Source organism: Myodes glareolus, chromosome 10 (genome assembly GCF_982192425.1).
Source record: "Myodes glareolus chromosome 10, mMyoGla1.1, whole genome shotgun sequence".
Lineage (NCBI taxonomy): Eukaryota > Metazoa > Chordata > Mammalia > Rodentia > Cricetidae > Myodes > Myodes glareolus.
The window spans coordinates 36,218,624-36,239,433 of NC_142035.1; the positions used below are offsets into that span (position 1 = coordinate 36,218,624).

General features: G+C 38.2%; 1 protein-coding gene across 8 annotated transcripts in view; it reads right to left on the minus strand.

Annotated features, from left to right (window-relative positions):
* Positions 1 to 20,810, minus strand: part of Macrod2 (mono-ADP ribosylhydrolase 2) — a 1,889,233-nt gene that overhangs the window by 61,492 nt on the left and 1,806,931 nt on the right. For all 8 annotated transcript variants that reach the window (XM_085696807.2, XM_085696806.2, XM_085696803.2 and 5 more), the window contains 2 exons: positions 11,763 to 11,837; positions 11,385 to 11,480 (listed from right to left, as the gene is read on the minus strand). In XM_085696807.2, the coding sequence (XP_085552933.2) occupies positions 11,385 to 11,480; positions 11,763 to 11,837 (171 nt within the window). The remainder of the gene's footprint in view (positions 1 to 11,384; positions 11,481 to 11,762; positions 11,838 to 20,810) is intronic.

Genomic DNA, 20,810 nt, shown 5'->3' on the forward strand with positions numbered 1-20,810 from the left:
CGTATAAGTGGCATTGGAAAGAAAGTGCGTTTCCTCCTGAAGCCGAGAGGAAAGTAGCACTTACATTTGAATTTCAAATCAGGATTTACACCTTATGTACAATCAGTGGGATTTGGCGGGTCCTGCATTTGACGAGTTAAGCGAAGTCATTACCTCTAAAGCCACACGCAATAAACCATCTATCCAAAATCCACGACACAACATTTCTGTGTCCGTTGCTATACTTACAAACAAACAACTTTTTAAAAATAAACGTTGAACTTCTAACTCCACCTAACGTCTGAATTTAAGGTTATCTTTTCTCAAGCTGTGTACAGGTACATATTAATTTAGAGTGGACAGTATTCTAGTATTTGTAACTAAAAGTGTAAACGACCACTTGTTTGCACAGCCGCAGTATTAGTCTTGCCCACTTATACAGCAGAGAGTGACCTGCGCTGGTTCTGTCGCTCCGACTGCTGGCCTCTCTGTCCCTGTGACTGCCTCAGGTCTTTAGTCCACAGCTACAGTGAAAGTCTTACTTTTGTCAGGCTTAGAGAAAGTAAAACCAGTTCACTGGAAGTAGGCAGAGTCTCCTTTTATGTATGATTGCAGAAAAAAGAAATACTCTTCAAAGGAAATTTAAGACGTTATTCTAAGAGAGAACAAGACAGGGATTTTTTTTTTTTTTTGACTGACAAAGGCAGGTCAGAGAAAGACGGAGCACTTCAGAGCACACTGTAAGAGCATCTGACACCGCTGTGCCCAGAGGTGCTTGAGGCCCAGAGCAGGCTGCTGCCAGGAGCTGGGTATGGAGCCTGGCATCAGAAGAAGCCATGTTCTTCCGCTCTACCATTTTAGGGAGCAGTGTGGAAGGGGCAAATACTGCATGGCATTGTGGGACTAAGGTACTCACAGGGAGATAACTCAAGTGTATGTACACTTGACAGTGCGAAGAAATACTTCATAATTTGGGGGCACTTGTACCAAATTGCTTTGATATGAGGTTTTGAGTAATCTGGGCTATGTTCAAATGCTGCAAGAGGGGCCCTAGCAATTGGTTTTATTTATTTTATTTTTACTGTAAAGAGCCAGGCAGTAAATGTTTCAAGCTTTGCATTTTTCCGTAAAACTTTATTTATGGAGCTTGAAATTTGAATTTCATATAATTATATACGAGTCCTATACAAAAGCCCAACAGAGTGCAATAAATGTGGAATTTTATGGTTTTTACTGACTGCAGTCTATAGTTTAACATGAAAAACAGAGAAATCAATGAAGGAATCCATCTGCCTGCTTTTGAGCTGCCAGCAAGTCTCCAGGTCAGACAGACATTTTAGGATAGCTGAGAACTTTTCCCTAGCTGCCCCTACTCTAGCATTGAGATCTCACCTCTGTTCTGACAACTTCATTCCACCACTCTTTCTTGTACTGCTAAGAGAGACAGAGACCAATCTGATTCTAAGTCAAAAATGGTCACATGAAACAAAGTCATTAAACGATCATTGATAAGACATAGCAATCATAACATTTATGCACCTGACATCAGAGCATCTGCATATACAAGGCAAATACCAGCATAAATGAAATGTAAAAGAAACAGTAGTATATTAACAATGGGGGGCACTGATACACCACTCTTAGAGCTGATGTTTGAATAAGGAAAAGATTATTTGAAAGGTATACACAATGTCTGCTTGTAGGTGGTAGAGTATATAGCAAGAAATGGAAATTTGGTGGGGGCAAACAAGGTTTTGTTTGGGCTCCATCCTTTCTGCTCTGGAGATGTCTGAAGTGGGCCCCTCAGTGACTTCATTTGTCTCATTCAGGTCTAGTGGGAGCAGCTTGATGAAGGAGATCGCTTGTTGGTTCCCGGCTGTTTAGCTCCAAAATAATCACACAGAAACTGTATTAATTAAATCAGTGCTTGGCCCATTAGCTCTCGCTTCTTATTGGCTAACTCTTACATCTTAATTTAACCCATTTCTATTAAACTGTGCGTCATCACAAAGTTGTGGCCTACAAGCAAAGTTTCAGCATGTCTGTCTCAGGCGGCGGCTCCATGGTTTCTCCCTGACTCTGTCTCCTTTCTCCTAGCATTAAGCTTAGCTTTCCTTGCCTAGATCTGTTCCCCTATGGCTCTGCTATAGGTCCAAAGCAGTTCCTTTATTTATCAGTGGTAATCACAGCATACACAGGAAAATTCCACATCACCTCCCCATTTCTCTTTAAATAAAAAGTAAGGTTTTAACTTTAACATTTTAAAATTACATAAAACAGTTACCAAGCAAAAATTACAATTATATCTATTTTATCTTTTATCATAACTAAGGAAAACTATATTATTTTTATCTATTCTTCAATTCTATCAAAGACTCCAGAAGTTTATAATATTACTTAAGTAAATAGGAAATACATTGTAAGTAACTTCCAAAACTCTAGAATTGACAGAGACATCTTGCTGTCTGGGCAGTCACTCAAAGTTCTTCTGTAACATTGGGGCATCCAGTCTTCAGCCCACAGTCCATAGTATACTGCAGACTTTTCCACAAGCAAGAAATTTCAAAGACAGTTCTGCCTATATTGGCAGTTTGTCAGCTACTTTCTTCTGTGCCCTGCAGAATGTCTAGCAGACTCTTTCATGAAGTAGGAACCCTGAAGGACAGTCTCACCTTTAGGCGAGTTCAGCAGTCATTTCTCTATGGGTCCTGCATGTCCAGTTCATCAAGCAGTCCAGGCAAGAGCAGTTTCTTGCCTAAACGGCTAACAAACTCCAATAAGGAGCCTCTTCGATGCCCATCTTCCTCTTGAAGCAATTGGCGCTGCCAGAAGTAGATGTGTCTCGCTGTCCTGAAAAGTCCTAAGTTCTTAAAACATTTTAAATGCCATATTTGCAGTCTTTGAAAGATTTGAAGAATCCCTATCCATCTGAAACACATCTCTGTACATCTAGAAAAATCTAACTAACTTGACTACAAGCTTGACCATTATAGATAATTATCTATTAAACTATATTTCCCAATTATACATTAAATTTCAAATGAGCTGCACAAACACAATACCTTAATCAAGAGCAGAAATATACATATACACAGTATAACAAAATTGACCTTAAATTTGTATCAATAAACCAAAAGAGATACCAATGCAAATCTCTATAGCAGTAGCTACATAGTTTTTGGCACAAATTACACAATCAGTACTGAGCAGATGAATGAATTAGTAAGTGAGCAAATGCATGAATGAAACATGTATTTGTCTAGTAGGGTCAACATGAACCCAAGTCCTGGCAAGGAGCTCCAACTAGTAAGTATTGGTTAGCAGGGAAAATAAAAACCTCACTTGGTTACATTGCTTGTAATCAGGTTTTCCTTGTCTACTTTTCATGTAATTCCATTGAGAAATAAATATTGGGCTTCACAATAAAAAATTCTATATTTTCATTTGTTAACATCTCTTAAACACTGAATTGTCAACATTGTAATTGGTCAAGAAGTGACGATAGAATTAATTATATATTTGCCCAAAACTACGAAAAATCACAGAAAGAATTGCAATGGTTTGGATCAAAGTCTGTGACCTTAGTAGTGAGTTAGGGAAAGGGACAGAGTTGGTTAAAATGGAAGGTTTACCATTGGTACCTAAAGAGAAGCAAGAAAAGTAGACTAGCTTTATGTAACAGCATCAAGTCTCAGGAGATTTAGAAACCAATGAATTATAAGTCCTGTGTGAAACTCCCTTGAATTTTGAACCATTGAAGAGTTTATTGACACAGGAATATACTATGTGAAACAAATAGATATTGTTGGCTGATTACCAGTGACTCAGAAGACTCTAATCTGATGAAGCTGAAGCTGTATGTTATCTAACCTAAAATTTTCTTGTGACACAGTCTCAAAGTGAATAGAATAAGCTCCCATGTCTTATTTGGTTTTGAAGAATATTTTCAGTAAATATTCAATAAAAACCCTAAATAATAAGAAATTATTGTATCTTACATTAATTAATGAGATAAATTTTTGCATAACCATACATCTTACATCCCAGGCTTCTTAGAAAAATATATATGCTTATTGCATATATAGTATATGCACAGTGTAGCAATATGGTGGGCATGTGCCCAGGATAGAGTACAGTATATGGAAAAAGCTGTCCTTGATACAAAACGACAACAGGGATGCTGTAATCTCTGAAGTCTCTGGGTGCTATTGTCCTTTCCTAAAATAACCTATAACACTATCTCAGTTGTCAGAGACCAGTTTCGACACGTAAACCATTTACCAGGGCAGGGACATGGGGATTAGAAAAATAAGTAGAGAGTGTGAAAATAATAAACCAGAAGCATAGGATAGTTCAGGAGGGAGTTCCAGTGAATACTGAAATAGCCCGTTTAATTTCCCATACATTTTTATACCCCAATATAACAAGGGGGAAAAGGCAAAAGACTGCTTTAACATTATACGAAGTACAACTAGAACAGTTACTTGCTTCAATACTTTGAGACATCAAGCCATTAATTCATGAGAAAAGCACTCTGTTGTTCAGGTAATGTACCCACCCTAGATCAAGTATCCTGAAGGCAGCCACTCTCTATGACAAACCTCCTAATTCAAAAGAAGGAGCAGAATTCTCTGACCTTTGGTCGGGGTGGAGTTGATCTACCTGCTTGGGCTGTCTTACTAAGTAACCTCACCCCAGGTCAGTTTGTGTAGCTGCACTTTGTTGTTAAGGGCCTTGAGCAAGCTGAAACTCTGACCTTCAGACAAGGTGGGAATAGGCTCACAGTTTTGAGCTCCCACACTCAGTATTCTATTGTGGTCTGGTTTACATGCCAAAAAGGTGGCAAGCATGAACTCAGTGAAGTGGATGAAATGGTTAAAACGGCAATCTTAATTTTACATTCAGTACACTGTTAAAAAAATTGCCTAAGGTTTCACAGTGGAGCAGAGAGACGCATTCCTGGTGTCATCTCAGTGGGATGTTTAGCGGTCACCCAGCATTATATGTGGGATAATGCAATGTTAGACTCATGTGCTGGGTTTATTGGGCTTTCTATAGAATGGACTATTTATGTATCTAGTAGAAGTTTATGAATAGAAAACCTAACAATAAAGATGGATTTTTTCATCACAATGGCAATGACAAGTCCACAGTGGAAGAAAAAGATATCTTTCTTTGTCCTTTTTGACATTAACCTCCCTGAAAACTTCAGCACTCCTGAACTGTGTTTGAAGGGGAATGTTCAGAATTCACAGTCCCAAATGTCCCATGTATATAACCACAATCCGCACACATATCCATTTACCTGTACATCATGACATAGGTTATAACAATCATATTTTATAGAAACACAGTTCAAAAACTCTCCTGATATGGCTTTAATGTGATTCTGCTTCTGTTATTAACCAATGATTTAAATAAAATCCTTTGCAGGCATTTAATTTTGCCTGATGGTCATGATTTTATCTTTCTGGAAATTGCAATTCAGCCTTATAAAACATCTTGGGGAGTAATCTAAACACAGTGTCACCAAATGCTAATAATTTATGCTTGCTGTCTTGAGAGGAAGTTATTTTTATGGAACATTTAAGGATAATATATTATAAAATATTAGATTTAGTTGCAAATAAAAGTTAATCTTTTCATTACTTGTGATCAGAACTCGGGTGTTTTATATACGGAATTTCAGAACTCTAATATTTCAGAAAGGAATAAGCCAAACATTTGCAGTTAGAATTCTACTTAGGGGTAGACAGATCTTTTAGATTTTGAAAATGACTTCCATGAGTCTCACAGTTGTAGAATTACATGCCTCGGGCCAACACCAGACTAACCTAGACACATGAAACAAGTTCAACTGTTAATGAAGTACGGCGATTAGTAAAAGGGAGTAAAGGGGAGGGGATAAAAACAAGGCAAAGAGAATGCAGAGTGTCGCTGGATGCTGGAGTGTTCTTAGAGGAGTCTTCAGACAAGGACCAGCTAGCAATCAATTGCAAGCCCCAGGCTAGCACCCACTTAAGGTTACACACATCTTTTGAGAGTGTGGTTCTTGAGGGATGAGGGATGTCCTAGTGGTGAAGGGTCTGCATGGGAGACCCAGCGATCGCTGGAGACCCTGTGGTGAAGACCGAGGTAAAGCTGAAGTAAAAAGGTGGGAGAGTAATGTCGGATGCTTGGGATCTGATTAGAAAACAGTATCACTCTGAAGTGTCAGGGACACAGAAAGGCATCGTCAAATTCTTGTAACATGTAAAAGAAAAGGCGATCACAACTGACTAGAAAGTTTGGACAGATTCTGTTTACACACACACATACACACACTGTATATCTTATATACACATAACATCTATTTATGCTATTCTATATATCAATGCTTTTAACGAGAATGAATAGATTTCCTATTCTGTGCATGTTTATTTGAATGTGAAACATAAAATAGTTTAACATTCTGAAAACAACCTTAAAATAATATTAAATTAGAACTTAGGTTAAAACATTCTAATTTTATGTTCAATGTATTCAACACATACAGGGAATTCTATAGAACACTTCAGGATTTACATCGAGCCTACACAGGGACCAACCCTTCTTCATGTAAAATTGATCTTAAAACAAATCTGAGTTGAACATTTCTGGCCGCAAAGTAAGATTAGGGAGAGATGGAAGAACAGAAGCAAGTCATTGGAATGAAAGTGCCCCCGGGAAGCTGAGAACCACAGCCCTGCTCAGCTGAGTTCTTTTGAAGAGAAGAAACACAGGGTGTCTGAAATGGGAAGTCCCAGGAAGTTAATCTCTTAACCAAGAAGCAAGATGCAACATAGAGATGGAAACCCAGGCCAGTTTTAGGAAGGATTTATTATTCAGATTTATCTAGTGTTTTTCACAAGTCAAAAGAAAACCCGAGCAAGCTGGTTATCATTAGCACAGCACAGGCTGTCTATGGAACCCCCCAGTGTTAGTGATCTCATAGGAGGCTACATTGCAGGTCCAGGTGGTACTTTCCAAGGAAAAACAAAATAATATGGTCACCCATGTGGGGATGCCATCAATAATGGAAAACCCCAGGAGAGGAGAACTGGTGCCCTAAAGACAAGATAAACCTCTAATGGGTCAGGCTGGTAAGCAGCAGAAGAGTAAGTGGCTGGCTTACTATATATTCACTGAAATATGCACCAGTGGCCAGAGGAGTGCCAGAAAGAATGCTGCTGTGTATGTTCAGAGAGAGGGAGGGAGAGAGAGAGAGAGAGAGAGAGAGAGAGAGAGAGAGAGAGAGAGGATGATGATGATGAAAAAGGGTGATTCTGAGTAGAGTTTGTATAAACCAAAGTTAAGCGGAATGGCATACTTCCTCACTTATGTATCTTCAGGGTAAGTTAGAATCTAATGTAAAATGTTATTATTCTAAGCATCTTTGTGAATGTCCTAGGAGCTCTGTATTTTCACTAATGAAATAAAATAAGTAAAACTAGAGAAATCCCACCATTTCAGTGATATCGGATATTTTTCATCAAGAATATGTCCTTCAAAGTTGGCCTGCTTTGAAAATTGAACAAATTGAAACCTTACAATTTTATCATTGAGTCTATGTCTCCAATTCCTACCTTAGAAATGCTTAGATGTCAAAAGATTTACCAGCAGTCACACAGTCAGGACACAAGATCTGAACACATGACATGGCTCCTGTATGTGTTTCATAGTCCTACTGGCCAGTTGAAAAGTGTGAACATTAAAACAAAAATTCATGCTCATCACGGGTTCAAACACAGCATTCTGCCAGATTCCTGTCCATAAGCCCTTTCTCCAATAATTCCCAAGGATATAGCTCCCGAACAATTTTGGTCACCTTTAAATAAATAGGTGAACTGTTGCTGTCCATCCATATTGGACAAATTAATTGTTCTCAGAAAAATAATTGAGAGCAAATGTTTGCACTCTGGGTAAACCTTGAATAAAAAGTCCAACATGTATCCTAAGCAAAGATGGAAAATTTTGTTTTTAATAATGATACATGTTGGTATCATCGAAAATTTATAACAAAAACTCTAAATTTGATGAGGGGTAAAATTTTTATGAAATTTTATACAAAACACAAGATCCTTTTCAGCAAGCATCTCCTATACCTCTCTCCTATTGAGTTATTAACCTGAAAGATGCTATTTTCCTAAATTCTAAATGCATTGCAGATCCTGCTGGGAAAGCATAAACCAGGGCTCATTTAGGATGAGGCGATATGGCTGTATGAGGAGAGCTGCCATATGTGAAACCCCACTTTTTGCCTGTTGAAAATTCTGTCATTCAGGTCTCCCAGGGAGATGTCCATTGTACTATTGTGTAATTTTATCAGCATGAGCTTCTGCTGAATATTTTTCTTCTTTTAAAAATCCATATTTTGGTAGAGCTAACTTCAAATCTTAATGTTGCAACATCTGTGCTGATACACTTGGGAGCCATAGAAGACATGTCCTGAAGATTATCTACATTTTCTAATCCTATAAAATGATGCAAAGTGAATGAAGGATGTTGCACCTTTTTCTCCTTGTTTCTTAAAGGAACCACTGTCTGCCTCAGTAGAAAGATTCTCATATTAAAAGAGAATGAATGTTTTCTAAACTACAAAGAACATTTTTCTACAAATAAATTAGGATATTGATTTACTTTGCTCATATTTAATTTGCTATATATCTGGATATCTTCCCATTAAGAGATGCCTACATGAATTCGCACAAAACATCAAGACAGAGTCTTAAAATGTTTTCAAACCAGACTCTTGAATAACTATTTGAAGTTAAAGAGAGTAAAAGAAATATAAGCACCTTGAATTTACTCATTGACCTCCTTATGTGGAACTACCAGTAATTCAATGACATCTTGCTTAGAAAACAGGGATCATGGTTTGATTATTATTTCTGAAACACAAGATTGGGATCTTCACAAAGGAAGTCAGTTTTAGGTGACAGAACTCTTGTTCTCCCTCATCCACTAAGAATTGCATTTCTATAGGGTACCATTTACCATTTCATCAGGTAAACAGTCCACAATCATATTCTACTGCTTTTATAATATGGTTTTGTCAACCAAATGTGAGTGGTTATTTGTTGCTGAAGGTAGTAGTATATGTGAAACTTTTATGGATCCTGATAGTTATGGAAAATAACAGACGGCCTTGGAGAATTTCCTTCTGGAGTCTCTTTGCTTTATCATCAAGTCATCAAATTGGGCTAAACACTAAGTACTTTGTGTGCCATGGCTTTTTAACAATTGTGTAACACATGCTATTGGTTAAATATTCATTGCAAATGGGGTGTCAGTTACTTTGGTCATTACTGTCATTGAGATGAGAGCCCTGATGGAGATGAGTTAATAACTCCTCGATGTCACTCAGTTGTCGTTGATATGGAAGAGCCTCAGCAGGGTTTACTAACTTACCAGTAAACCAGTCTACTTTGTCTTCCTTTCTTTTGGGTGTTACTATGGTTTGGGTATCGTCCAAGACTTCACATGTTGAAATTCCATCCCCACTGTTGGGATTTAAATGGGTGGAAATTTAAACTGATTGTGTTTTTTAGAAGTGGGTCAAGGTCATTAGGCTGAATCTTCTGTAACCAAATCCTAAAGACTTTATAAGAAGAGGGAGAGCGTAGGCATGCGTGTATGAGCATATGAACCCTCACTCACACATACACAGCCACACATATAAACTCACACACACACACATGCATACACAACATGCATATACTCTCTGTCTCTGTCCATGTTATGCCTGAATTGTCTCAGGACTTTGCCAGCTAGAAGACCATTTCCAGATACAGGCCTCGATCTTATAGCTTCAGAAATGTGAGCCCAAGTGAGCTTTTTCCTATCGGTTCATCCAGTCTTTGTTATTATTAGCAACATAAGTACAACATAAGCACTTTTCTTATAACAGGATAGCTCTACACTTTTCTGCTGATACAAAGAATAAGGTAATGGGGTAACACATTCAAAGTATTTTCAATTTAAATTCTAGAATGTTCAAGGTAAATAACTGTGATAGACAGGAAGGAGGGAAAAGATGGCTAATTCAAGCCCACCTGAGCTATTCTTTTACTGTAAAAACTCAAAGAAAGTTGCTGCAAATGCAGAATGTACAAGCTGTTTGATGTTCTTTAATCCATTTGCATTTGCAGATACTGTAAGAAAACAAGCAACTTCCTCAAGAGAAAAATTAAACAAATGAGCATGCATTGTGTCTGTACTGCTTTGGTGGTAGAACCAAAAGGTTGGGATGTTCCTATACGTAGCTTTGTACATTATATATCTGAATCTAGAGAAGGGTGTATTGATCCTCTCTTATCACCATCAGATAAACTACTCCAGATGCCGTTCATTTCACTTACTGCAAACACGGTGTCATGAGGCTGAACTCTGAGTCCAAATTGAGAAGAACATAGCAAAGACACAGAAGAAGAGTGCGGGGATGTAAACAGAGTGGATTTTTAAGAGTCAAAATTACTGCTGGAGCTCAGCAATTAAATGACGTCAATGTTCCTGTCAAGAGGTGTTCGTAACTTGGAAGCTGTACTTGCAATTGACCTGATTTTACAATTGAGATCATGTCTGTGCTTTAATTTGGAAGGAAAATTGATCATGGTATTTCGTAAACAAGGTCTACTCAGTGATGGCGCTCTGACTGCCATTGCAGATACCCACTACTTAGAGCACTGTGACTTGTGAGAGGGTGTAACTAATTATTTCATGGACCTTTCAAGGAGATACTTAGGAATCAGACTCTTACAATTCTTCTGTCAATACTAAATTATTCTGATTTCTTTAATTAAATTTCTTTAATACAATCTTATTTTGCCCAATATTTTATTATTTATAAATTATTTATATTACTGATCATAGCAGAAATCATTGTGACCTAATTTACTTCTTAACTAGGATTCAATGCTGTTCTGTTCCCAGATTAGCAGACAAGGCTTGCGATTTATTACGTTCAGAGGATGAGCACTCTCATATGTCTCCTTAATCATCACCGTGCAAAGGAAGGCAGGGTGACGTCATTGCAAAACGTTTGATCTATTTGTTCTTTTCCTTTTCCCTAGGACTTCATTTCTCTCCCATTATTTGGATTTCTTACAGACTTTCTCAATGCCAGAGTTTCAAATTTTTAAATGAAATCTTAATGGATAGCAAATATATCTACATTCTATTGGGAAGGAGAGCAGTGAGTGCTGTCAGTAATACCTTTACCACTTCTGGATTTTACTCTAGTTTCAAAAATAGGTTCAAGGTTACGGACAAGTTCGTTTCTCCTTTTAATGGCTACAGCGGTGAAGGATAGCTTTGGCAGTTGGATTCCAGGCAGGCACCCATAGAACCTCTATATTAGTGATGGCTTAATTTAGGAGGACTCCTACCTTCTCCACCTTCCTGCTCCTCTTGGTCATCATCAGTCAGGGGGATCACTTCTGGTTGCTCCACAATCGTGGCATCTTCTTGGGTTGAAGGAAGCTCTAAATATAAGAATACAGAGGCTCAAGGATGTTTAAGTGGGAATTATTGGGAAAACATGACGAATACAGAGCAGAAAGTCTTTTTGTGACCTTCAAAGATTCAAGACTTGCACAAAGCTGGAGGTTGACTCACCATCCTCCAGCGTGTATGTGCGTGTACATACTTACACACACACACAGACACACACACACACACTCACTCATGCTTTTTATAGAGAAGTCATAGTTTACAATTTCATCTCATTCTTGCTCATAATATTCAATATATTCTGGCTTCAGTACCTTCTGTCTCCATGGATGAGCTTGGGGACTCTGTCTCAGTTTTTACTTCACTCTTTGTTGGCTCATTCTCTTGTCCTGTAACAACAGTGATCGAAAAAGAAAAGAAATATGATATGCATGTTCATAGCTTTAATCCCAGGTCTGAAAAGCAAATCCTTCAGAGGCCTTTCTTTCTTTTCTTCCTTCCTTCCTTCCTTTCTTCCTTCCTTCCTTCCTTCCTTCCTTCCTTTCTTTCTTTCTTTCTTTCATTTTTGAGACAGGGTTTCTCTGTATAACACTTCTAGCTTCTAGCTCCTAGCTGTCCTGGAACTCACTTTGTAGACCAGGCTGGTCTCAAAATCACAGAGATCCACCTGGCTCTGCTGGAATTAAAGGTCTCCCACAAGGAGTGTTTTAAAATGGAAATGGAGGGCGCCAAGGCCAGTTTTCAAATAATTAAATTTACTTCAATTATTTTATGTGGAATATCCAGATAATTTGGGCAAACAAACTCTATTCTTGACACAATTAGTATTCAGCTTCTCAATCTATTGAACTTTGGCAGATAATGATCTGCAAGGTTGTAAAGTCATTTTCTGGCCCCCATGTGTTAGATTAGGTATCTTTTAAGATACAGTGATCTCGAATACTTAGGATTACCCCTCTAAATTAAAACATCCTGTTCTTCATTCCTTCATCAGCAGCACATGGGAAGGTGATGAAGAAATAGGATGGTGTAATAGCTTGGTAACCCCCTTTAGATTTTGACTGAATATAGAAAAGATCAGAAGAAGACTGCTGTTTTTTTTCTCCCACATCACCTGACTTCTTCCCTATAGGATTTTGAGTATTTGAATATCCACTAAGATAGGAAATTGAAATCTGTTCATTTGTACCTCATGCTAATGAAAGGTTTTATCCTGAGGATATTTAACTGTTGGATTTAAAAAAAAAAATAAGTCTAGACCTTGGACTTTTTGTAAGCATGATACACAAGAGCTAGAAATGTTTGCCTTGTGTACATCTCTGGGCAGGGAAGGGCTGATATTTTTCTTTGATCTGTAAAAGAATTACATTCCTCTGTTTGTGACAATATGACCTGTAGTTGAGCATCCCTACATCAGGCCCTTTTTATCTATCTTGATTTAGAAATGTCAGAGGAGAGACATTGTATGAATCTTTACAAAAGCTTAAGATCCATAGCAAGTTTCTTCCAGCTCCCTGCACTGAGCAGAATGTGCTCTTGATCCTGAGCAGAGCCAAGCAGCGGTAAGCCTTATTGAAAACCACTGAGTAGTTTAGGGGTTTATTTGTTGTTGTGGCTATACTGACTTAGATAACCCTTCATCCTACACCTTCTGCTTTGATGTGTTTAGTCTTAGACCATCCACCACACTTCTTCCTCTAAATTCCTTCTCTGCCGGTATAAGCCCAAAGCAAAATACAGATCAGAAACAAAACAAAACAAAGCCAGTTTTATTTTAATGACATCCGTTCCTCCTAAGCGCAGTTTTGATCAAAAGATCTGATAAAACAATGAACATTAACATTTATTTACGTATGTGTTGGCTGAAGTTAGAACCCTCAAGCTGTCTTGGATAACTTTGTTCCATCATTCCCAATGTTCAGTGATGCCCTCCCTGAGGATTTATGGTTCTGTAAAATGTTTTTCTTTCCTTGTTTTCCATCCACCTTCCCCTTTTCTGGCTCAGGGTATACAAGGCTGGAACTTTCTTTTCTTTCTTCCTGTGTTGTCTAAGTTTTAAATTACTAGCAAAGAGGACCTTTAAAATGTGGATTTGATCCCAACCTTTTCCCTGGGATAAGCTCCATTCGTCTCATGCTTCCTCATTCATCCAGTTCATTGACAAGCAACAAGAGAATTATCTAGAAGCTTGCTAGATGCTTTCAGGCTTCACTCTATTCATACAGAATTTTAACTTACATAATCTGTTTTTCAAGATCTCCAATATAACGTATATATGCTAACCCTTAAGAAGCCCTGGCCTTCAGGACTTGCATGCACGGGTAAGTTACCGACTCTGTGTTTGATGAAGCATTTCACATCTGTTATCTACACTCATTGAGTCAGCCTCTGGGGAAAGCTGTGACAGTCATTCTGCCTTCTGAATACATTACCAGCTCTGACTGACGACAAAGCCATTTCTCTTTATGCTTTTCTTGCAAATACCTTTGTTTGGCATTTTAAAAATGTACATGCATAGAGTGAAATATACAAGTCTCAGTTGTATAGCTTCATGACTCTTTGTGTAATTCACCTAACTATTTTAGGTCTAATCTCACTGGAATCAAGAATACTTCTAGCATCCCAGCACTCGGGAGGCAGAAGCAGGCAGACCTCTGTGAGTTCGAGGCCAGCCTGGTCTACAAGAGCTAGTTCCCAGACAGGCTCCAGAGCTAGAAAGAAACCCTGTCTCAAAAAATTAATAATATTAATCATCATCATCATCATCTAACATAAGTGGTTTCTTCCAGTAGGTTCTTCTTCAACAGGTAACAGTTTTGCTTACTTCTAGAATTTACACAAGCAAAACTACAGGCTCTTTTAAAAAGAACTCACTTTTCAAGTATTTGTTGGGTGTGAGATTAGTCCCACTTTTGGTATGCATCAATTGACCATTCCTATTTGGTGTTTATTAGTCTGCTGTCTGAAGACATGATGTCATATGAGATTGAATAATGCCCAGTTGAGGACTATTCTGAATAAGACTGCCAAAACATTTCAGTGTGTTCCTTTGTGAAAACATCTATTCATGTCATCTGACCATCACCCAGAAGTGAAATTGCTAAATTACTGGGTTTACTGGATCATATGAAACAGTATGGTAAAGAATCTGTTCCCTTTTTACCTCTGGCAGAAATGTATAAGAGCTGTATTTATTATTGTCATTCTTTAGATGCTGTCCTGTTACTTCTGGTCATAAAAATCATCTGATAGGATGTAGCAAGCAATAAAAAAAGTCTTCAGGCCAGTTTCATCTTTATCACCTTTGAGTATAAAAAAGAGCTGGTGGCCACATGAGCAGCCATTCCTTCTGCCATATGTTAAGTGCCGGTGGCACAGGCTGTGTCAAGTGTTGGGACAGATGTCCACAAATAGATGAGTGTTTGTTCTCAAAATGTCTGCAGTTGCAAGAGCACGGGCATCCCACACAGAAAAAGTTCTTTCCAGGATGTCAAACAGAGTGCCAACTGTTTACTTTTTAAAATCACTTTGAGATGGTTTCTAGACAGCAGAAAGTAGAAAGGAAGGCAATATATTGACTGATAAAATCAGAAACGTTTGTTAAGGTGAGAGAAAGGGACATTTATTAAGGATAAATGCAAAGTTCTAAAATTGGGCTTATAAAATCAGTCTTAAGGAATGAAGAGAGAGGACTAACTTCGTTTCTGTTAAAAAGAAGGAACCACAGGTTTTGGATTCTAGATCTTCTCTAGACAAGCATGAGGTAGGCACACCACAATAGTTGCATGGCAAGAAAGATTGAATCACACAGAAAGTAAAGAGTCTATTTCTCAGTTTGCCTCCTAGAAAACATGTTACCTGGGTAGCTATTGAAACACAGGTGCCGGCTCAGCACCACCTGTAACTCCAGCTCCAGGGGATCTGATGCCCTCTTCTGTCGTCTGCAGGCCCTGCATTCAAACACACACACACACACACACACACACACACACACACAGTCTCAGACTCCCCAGGTAGGAGCTACTACCTTTTTGTCTTTTACAAAGGAAAAGCTTTGAGAAGAAGCTGCATCTACAAATGTTGATTGACTGACTAAAACTTCAACTTCACCTCTTCCTTCACAACACATAGCATGTGACACTAACAATAATTGTCTCCTGAGCTGGTCCTCTGTTATATCACTTGTCAAAGTCTGTATAGCCATCAGGGACTACAACTTACTCCTCATATTTTAACAAAGTAAGTGCCATGTGCTACACAGCACTCCACAGATTATATTGTTTCAAATAATTTTTGGTTTCTAGCCTAAGGCTAAATAGATGTTTTATGCAAACCTCAACCTCTCCGGGTCTCACTTTTATCATTCATGAGTGTTACATGGCTGTGATACTAGACAATCTCCTAGATTCCTCTGTGTCCTGATGGTGACCAGTCTATCTGATGGATACCAGCCTTCGCTGATAACGGAGGGAGCCATTCTCTATCTCTGCCAACACAGACACATGACCATCAAATGCACTCATCACACCAGGCCGCTGCTGGGCCCTTTAAGTCATTATATGTGGTCTGGGTTTCTCTGTACAATGATGTGAAAGGAGGAGGGTGTTCCTGGAGCAGAGGCATTCCCTCTCCTGACAGTCCCCAGGCTGCACTAGCTTCAACTAATGCTGGGACGAGAATGTTGACTGTTTGAGTGGGGATGAGAAGCTCTGGGTGAACAGTAGGGTTGCCTTGACCCTCACTGACAAGATGAAAGGCCATTTCAGTGCTTTGGAGGGAATCTGCCCCCTCCTTGCCCTCTTTGTCCGTCTCCACTCTTGGCCAGTTGCACCTGAGTGCATGGCATATTTTGGCAATCATTTCCTAAATAGAAATCTATACTTTCTTTCGTTTTCCCTCTGAAATGTGGTGTGGAAATTGAGGGTGACGTAGTCTCCCGCTTTGAAATTCAAGAATGATCCTGTTTGCTCAACGCACAGCCTGCCAGGATCTGACATTCTAAATATGTGTGTGAGCTTCTGCATCGCACTCTGCACCTGGTTGGTCCCTGTGTGCTGTGCTCTCAACCCTTCTGCTCTCCACCGCTCAGCCCACTCTTCCTCCCTCTTTCTTGGCCCCGTGGGGCCAGCTTTGTTTGTCTTTCTATTCAGCAGAGTAGAATCCCCAACGCCCTCTGACCTAATCCCACTAGTGGAGGGGAGGAAAGAACACAAAGGATGTCCCAGTTTATGTATATGTTTCCCGCACAGCAAACTCAATCACCCACACTAATGGGAGGGGCATTAGAACTGATAATCCACAAATCCATTCACTTTTCCTCAGAAACGGATCACATGTTTGTTTCTTGAAGTCCTGGTAATTAAGTTTGGCTCAAGCTAATGCCACAGTTCTGATTAATTTGCATAAAAATTGGTCTGGGGACATTATTCTGGAATGAAGCATTTCTAGGGGCTAAACCTAAGCTCACTGTTCACTGTGTAAACAGACTATTTGGGGACCAAGGCAACAATATAGCTGTATGTTTTGCAGGTTATTAGATGCTCAGATTTTTCAAAGAATAAAGACTTTGTTTCTTTGACATTTGTCTTAAGGAAATAAAATTGTGGTTTCTTTTTATAAATTTGAAATTTGCTGCTAATATCACATTGAATCTTTGCTATATATAAATGCCCCAGACTAAAAGCAAAAGATAAAACTATACTAACATGAATTTGATTATCTCCTAAACATCCGTGGTTCTCCTCTAGGGCCCATAAAACTGACTCTTCTAATGTAAATCACTTGTGAAATCATTTTCTTGGTAGTTAGAACAAATCCTCGTTCCCTGTGAGTACAAGCCTATAAACTAAGACGGCCACTTTTACTATTGTGAACTGCTCTCTTTCTTGTGTGTGTAAATACACACATAAACAAATCTGTAATTCATAGGCCTACACCAATTTATCCATGTAAGTGAATATATGTAAATTTGTAAATACATCTTGTGATCAAAGTGAATTTACTCTTTATTTCCTGCACTTTATTTCATATTTTTGAAAAATCATCCCCTTTTTCAAAAACCATATTTTAAAAAGATGTATAATATTCCATGTGATGGATTAATTTGGAGGTGTTTTCAAAATTTTTGTGTGTACTGTTAAATGGCATATTGTAATGGATACTTTATGAATAAGTATCCATATGCTTTAAATAGGTTACACCAAAATTGTTAGTGGCAAAATTGTTAGTGGCCTTTGTCTCCCACCAATAGTGAGTGAATGTGTCCAAAAACTGTTTCCACCAACTTTATACATTTTCAATTATTCAAAAAGAGAAGGTAATTCCCATTTTATGTTCCTTTCTTTAAATAAAGTAGAGATAAGGGCATCTTTTTATTTATGACAATTTTGCTTCTTATTAACTACAGTTGAGTAACTGAGTCTTTTGCTCATTTTCCTCTTGGGCTACTATTTTTGATAATTTATTTTTCTTATTACTACGTGAGCTACTTTTTCTCAAATAAGAATGTTACATACTAGTCATTTAGATGGTACTGTTCTTCCCAGTAGATATTGTTTAAAACCTGACTTGCTTTTTATTAATTATATTAAATTTATATAATCATATGGTATGTAGTAACTTAACTGGTTTTTCTGACAAATACAGGCATGAGCATACATCCATACATTCCAAATATATCCATACAGCTCAGTGGTTCTGAACCTGTGGGTGGCAACCCCTTTGGGGATCAAACTACCCTTTCACAGGGGTCACCTAAAACTATCAAAACCACAGATATTTATATAACTATTCATAACAGTAGCAAAATTACAGTTATGAAGTAGCAACAATAGAATTTATGGTTGGGGGTCTCCACAGCATGAAGATCTTTATTAAAGGATCACAGCATTAGGAAGGCTGAGAACCACTGATACGTCTTAATTTCGCAATATACACAAAATTATGTGTGGGAAACCAAAGCTATTCTAAGACTATATTTTAGAGATGCTTTAGGTTCAAAGCAAAGTTGAAAAGGAGGAAGCATAGCATATGCACCCTACCCGGGAGGAAGCCTCCTAGGCTCCCCTACCATTGGTTTTCCCAGCCTGAGCGCTGTATTTGCTACAGCTGTGCGCTCACACTGGTTTTGCCACAACACATCTTCACACTGAGCTTCATTTTAGTGTTACACTGTTTCACAAGGTTGGCTAAATGCATAGTAACAGATGTCACCAGAGTGCCATTCCGAGTATTTTCAGTGTTCTGGAATTTCTCTGTCTCTTCCTAGTCACTTGCTCCCAACCCCCACCCAGCTCCTGGAAGCCACCGATCTTTCCCCATCTTCACGCTTCTGCTTGAATGTCATGTACCTGGATGCACATGGCCCATAATTTTTCCTGGTCGGCCTCTGCCACTTAATAATAGACATTTAAGTGTTCTCTCAGTTTTTCTTTTTAGTGTTGAATAACCCTTGATTCTTTTGTTCTAATGTTTAATATTCCTTTCATATTTCATCTTTACCCCTTCTGGAGCTTACGTTGGTGTAAGGATTGAAGTTGAGATCTAGTTTATTTTTTTATTTTTGTAAATATCCAGCTAGTTGTCTTAAGGTCAGTTACTGAGTCGTCAGTCTTTGAAATGCCAGCCTGCGTTATGTACTTGGTCTCACTTCTAGATGTGTTAGTCTGTTTCATTGATTTGCCTGTCACTTCCTACAGCAGGACTACACTGTTAATCACATTCTAAACACACCCCATGTTATTTGTGGTCTATTTCTTCTGTCATTGCTGACCACATTACATCTGTGAATTCCTTGCTGTATTTCCAGCAGGTTTTGCTTTGTATTATATCTTATCTCACCATGTGACATGCTAAAATCCCATCACTGTAATATTTAATGAGAGGCTCAAACTTTCATTAGTACGAAGTGACCAACTCTTTCTTCTTTGAGCCTTTTGACTGACAGGTTCCAAAGCCACTTTTCCTGTTCTCATGTGATGTGTATTTCCTTAGAAAGGTATACCTTTTCTTTTCTTAATTCTATCCTGTTAAGTCTTTACAATATTACTGAACTTAACTAAATTGTTCTAGTTCTTACACTTGATAAAATAGCCTAACTTTACATATGTACACTCACACCTACTTGTACTTTTACCCCCTCATTTGATACAATGTGCATTAATTGCAAAGTTACTTACATTTATTATTATATGAATTATTGAATATACTTTCATGTTCATAATGAGTTTGGGAAAAATTAATAAAGATATTTTCTTTTAATTCTATTGTGACATTATTCTACTTGTGATTCTTGTACAACTGTGTGTGTGTTGAGATAGAGGCTTGTTCTGTTGCCCAGTCTAGCACTGAACTTGTAATCTTTAGCTTTCAACTTCCTAGGTAATAGGATTATAGGTATGCACAAAAAAATAAATACAAATTTTCAAGGATGTTCTTCAAGGTAATTTATATTCTTAGAAACATAGTACAGAATTTTTAATTTGAGTGTTACTTCTATAGATGTTTAGACTTATGTGCCAGTCTTGGGCTCTCCACCATAATCTTTGTTTGGAAGCCTGCTATTAATAATTCATATCAAGTATGGTGGTTAAAGTCTATAATGCTGAAGTTGGGAGGCTGAGGGAGGATTGTCACAAATTTAAGGCTAGTTGAGGCTCCATCGTGAGTTCTAGGATCACCTAGGCTATGAGTACAATCCTGAACAATAAACAAAATAAACAATTAATTCCTCTTCCTTCTTTGCTTCTTTCTCCATTCTTCATTTAGCTATTTTTTAAAATTACATAAAAGTTATAGGAAAGCAAAGACAGAAAAGAAACGAACAAAAACCATATAGAACTTAAACTACTAAAGCACACATAAAGGCTATGTATTTTTAGAATTATTCAGTCTAGAAGCCCTCACATGCTCCCCCCCTCCCGCAGCCAACAACTTCATCCCAATCATCGAAGCTCAACTAGTAACATCAAATCTTTCCTTTAGCATCTTTTGTCTGAGCATGGTCATTGCCTTTCATTCATGCTCCAATTGTCTCAATAAGCAGGAACACTAGGCTCCCATGACTCTGACCTGCAGCTCTACATACTTAAGCTTCCAGGATTCTTGGTTCTGTGTTCACTAGACAGGAAGCCCATGGAGTTCTGCCAAAATCCTTTTCCTCTGGGCCATGACCTGGAAACTCCCCAGGAAATCATCTGAGACAGGACTCATTTCATTTTCTCACTTTCAGGGACCATTGAAACTTATAAGATTCGAACATTCGTTAGCACTTTTATTCTCCATGACATTAGGAAAAAACCTAATAGAGGGAGACACTATTCCTGTCTTCCAAAAGAACAAGCAAGTCTTACATTTAATTTACT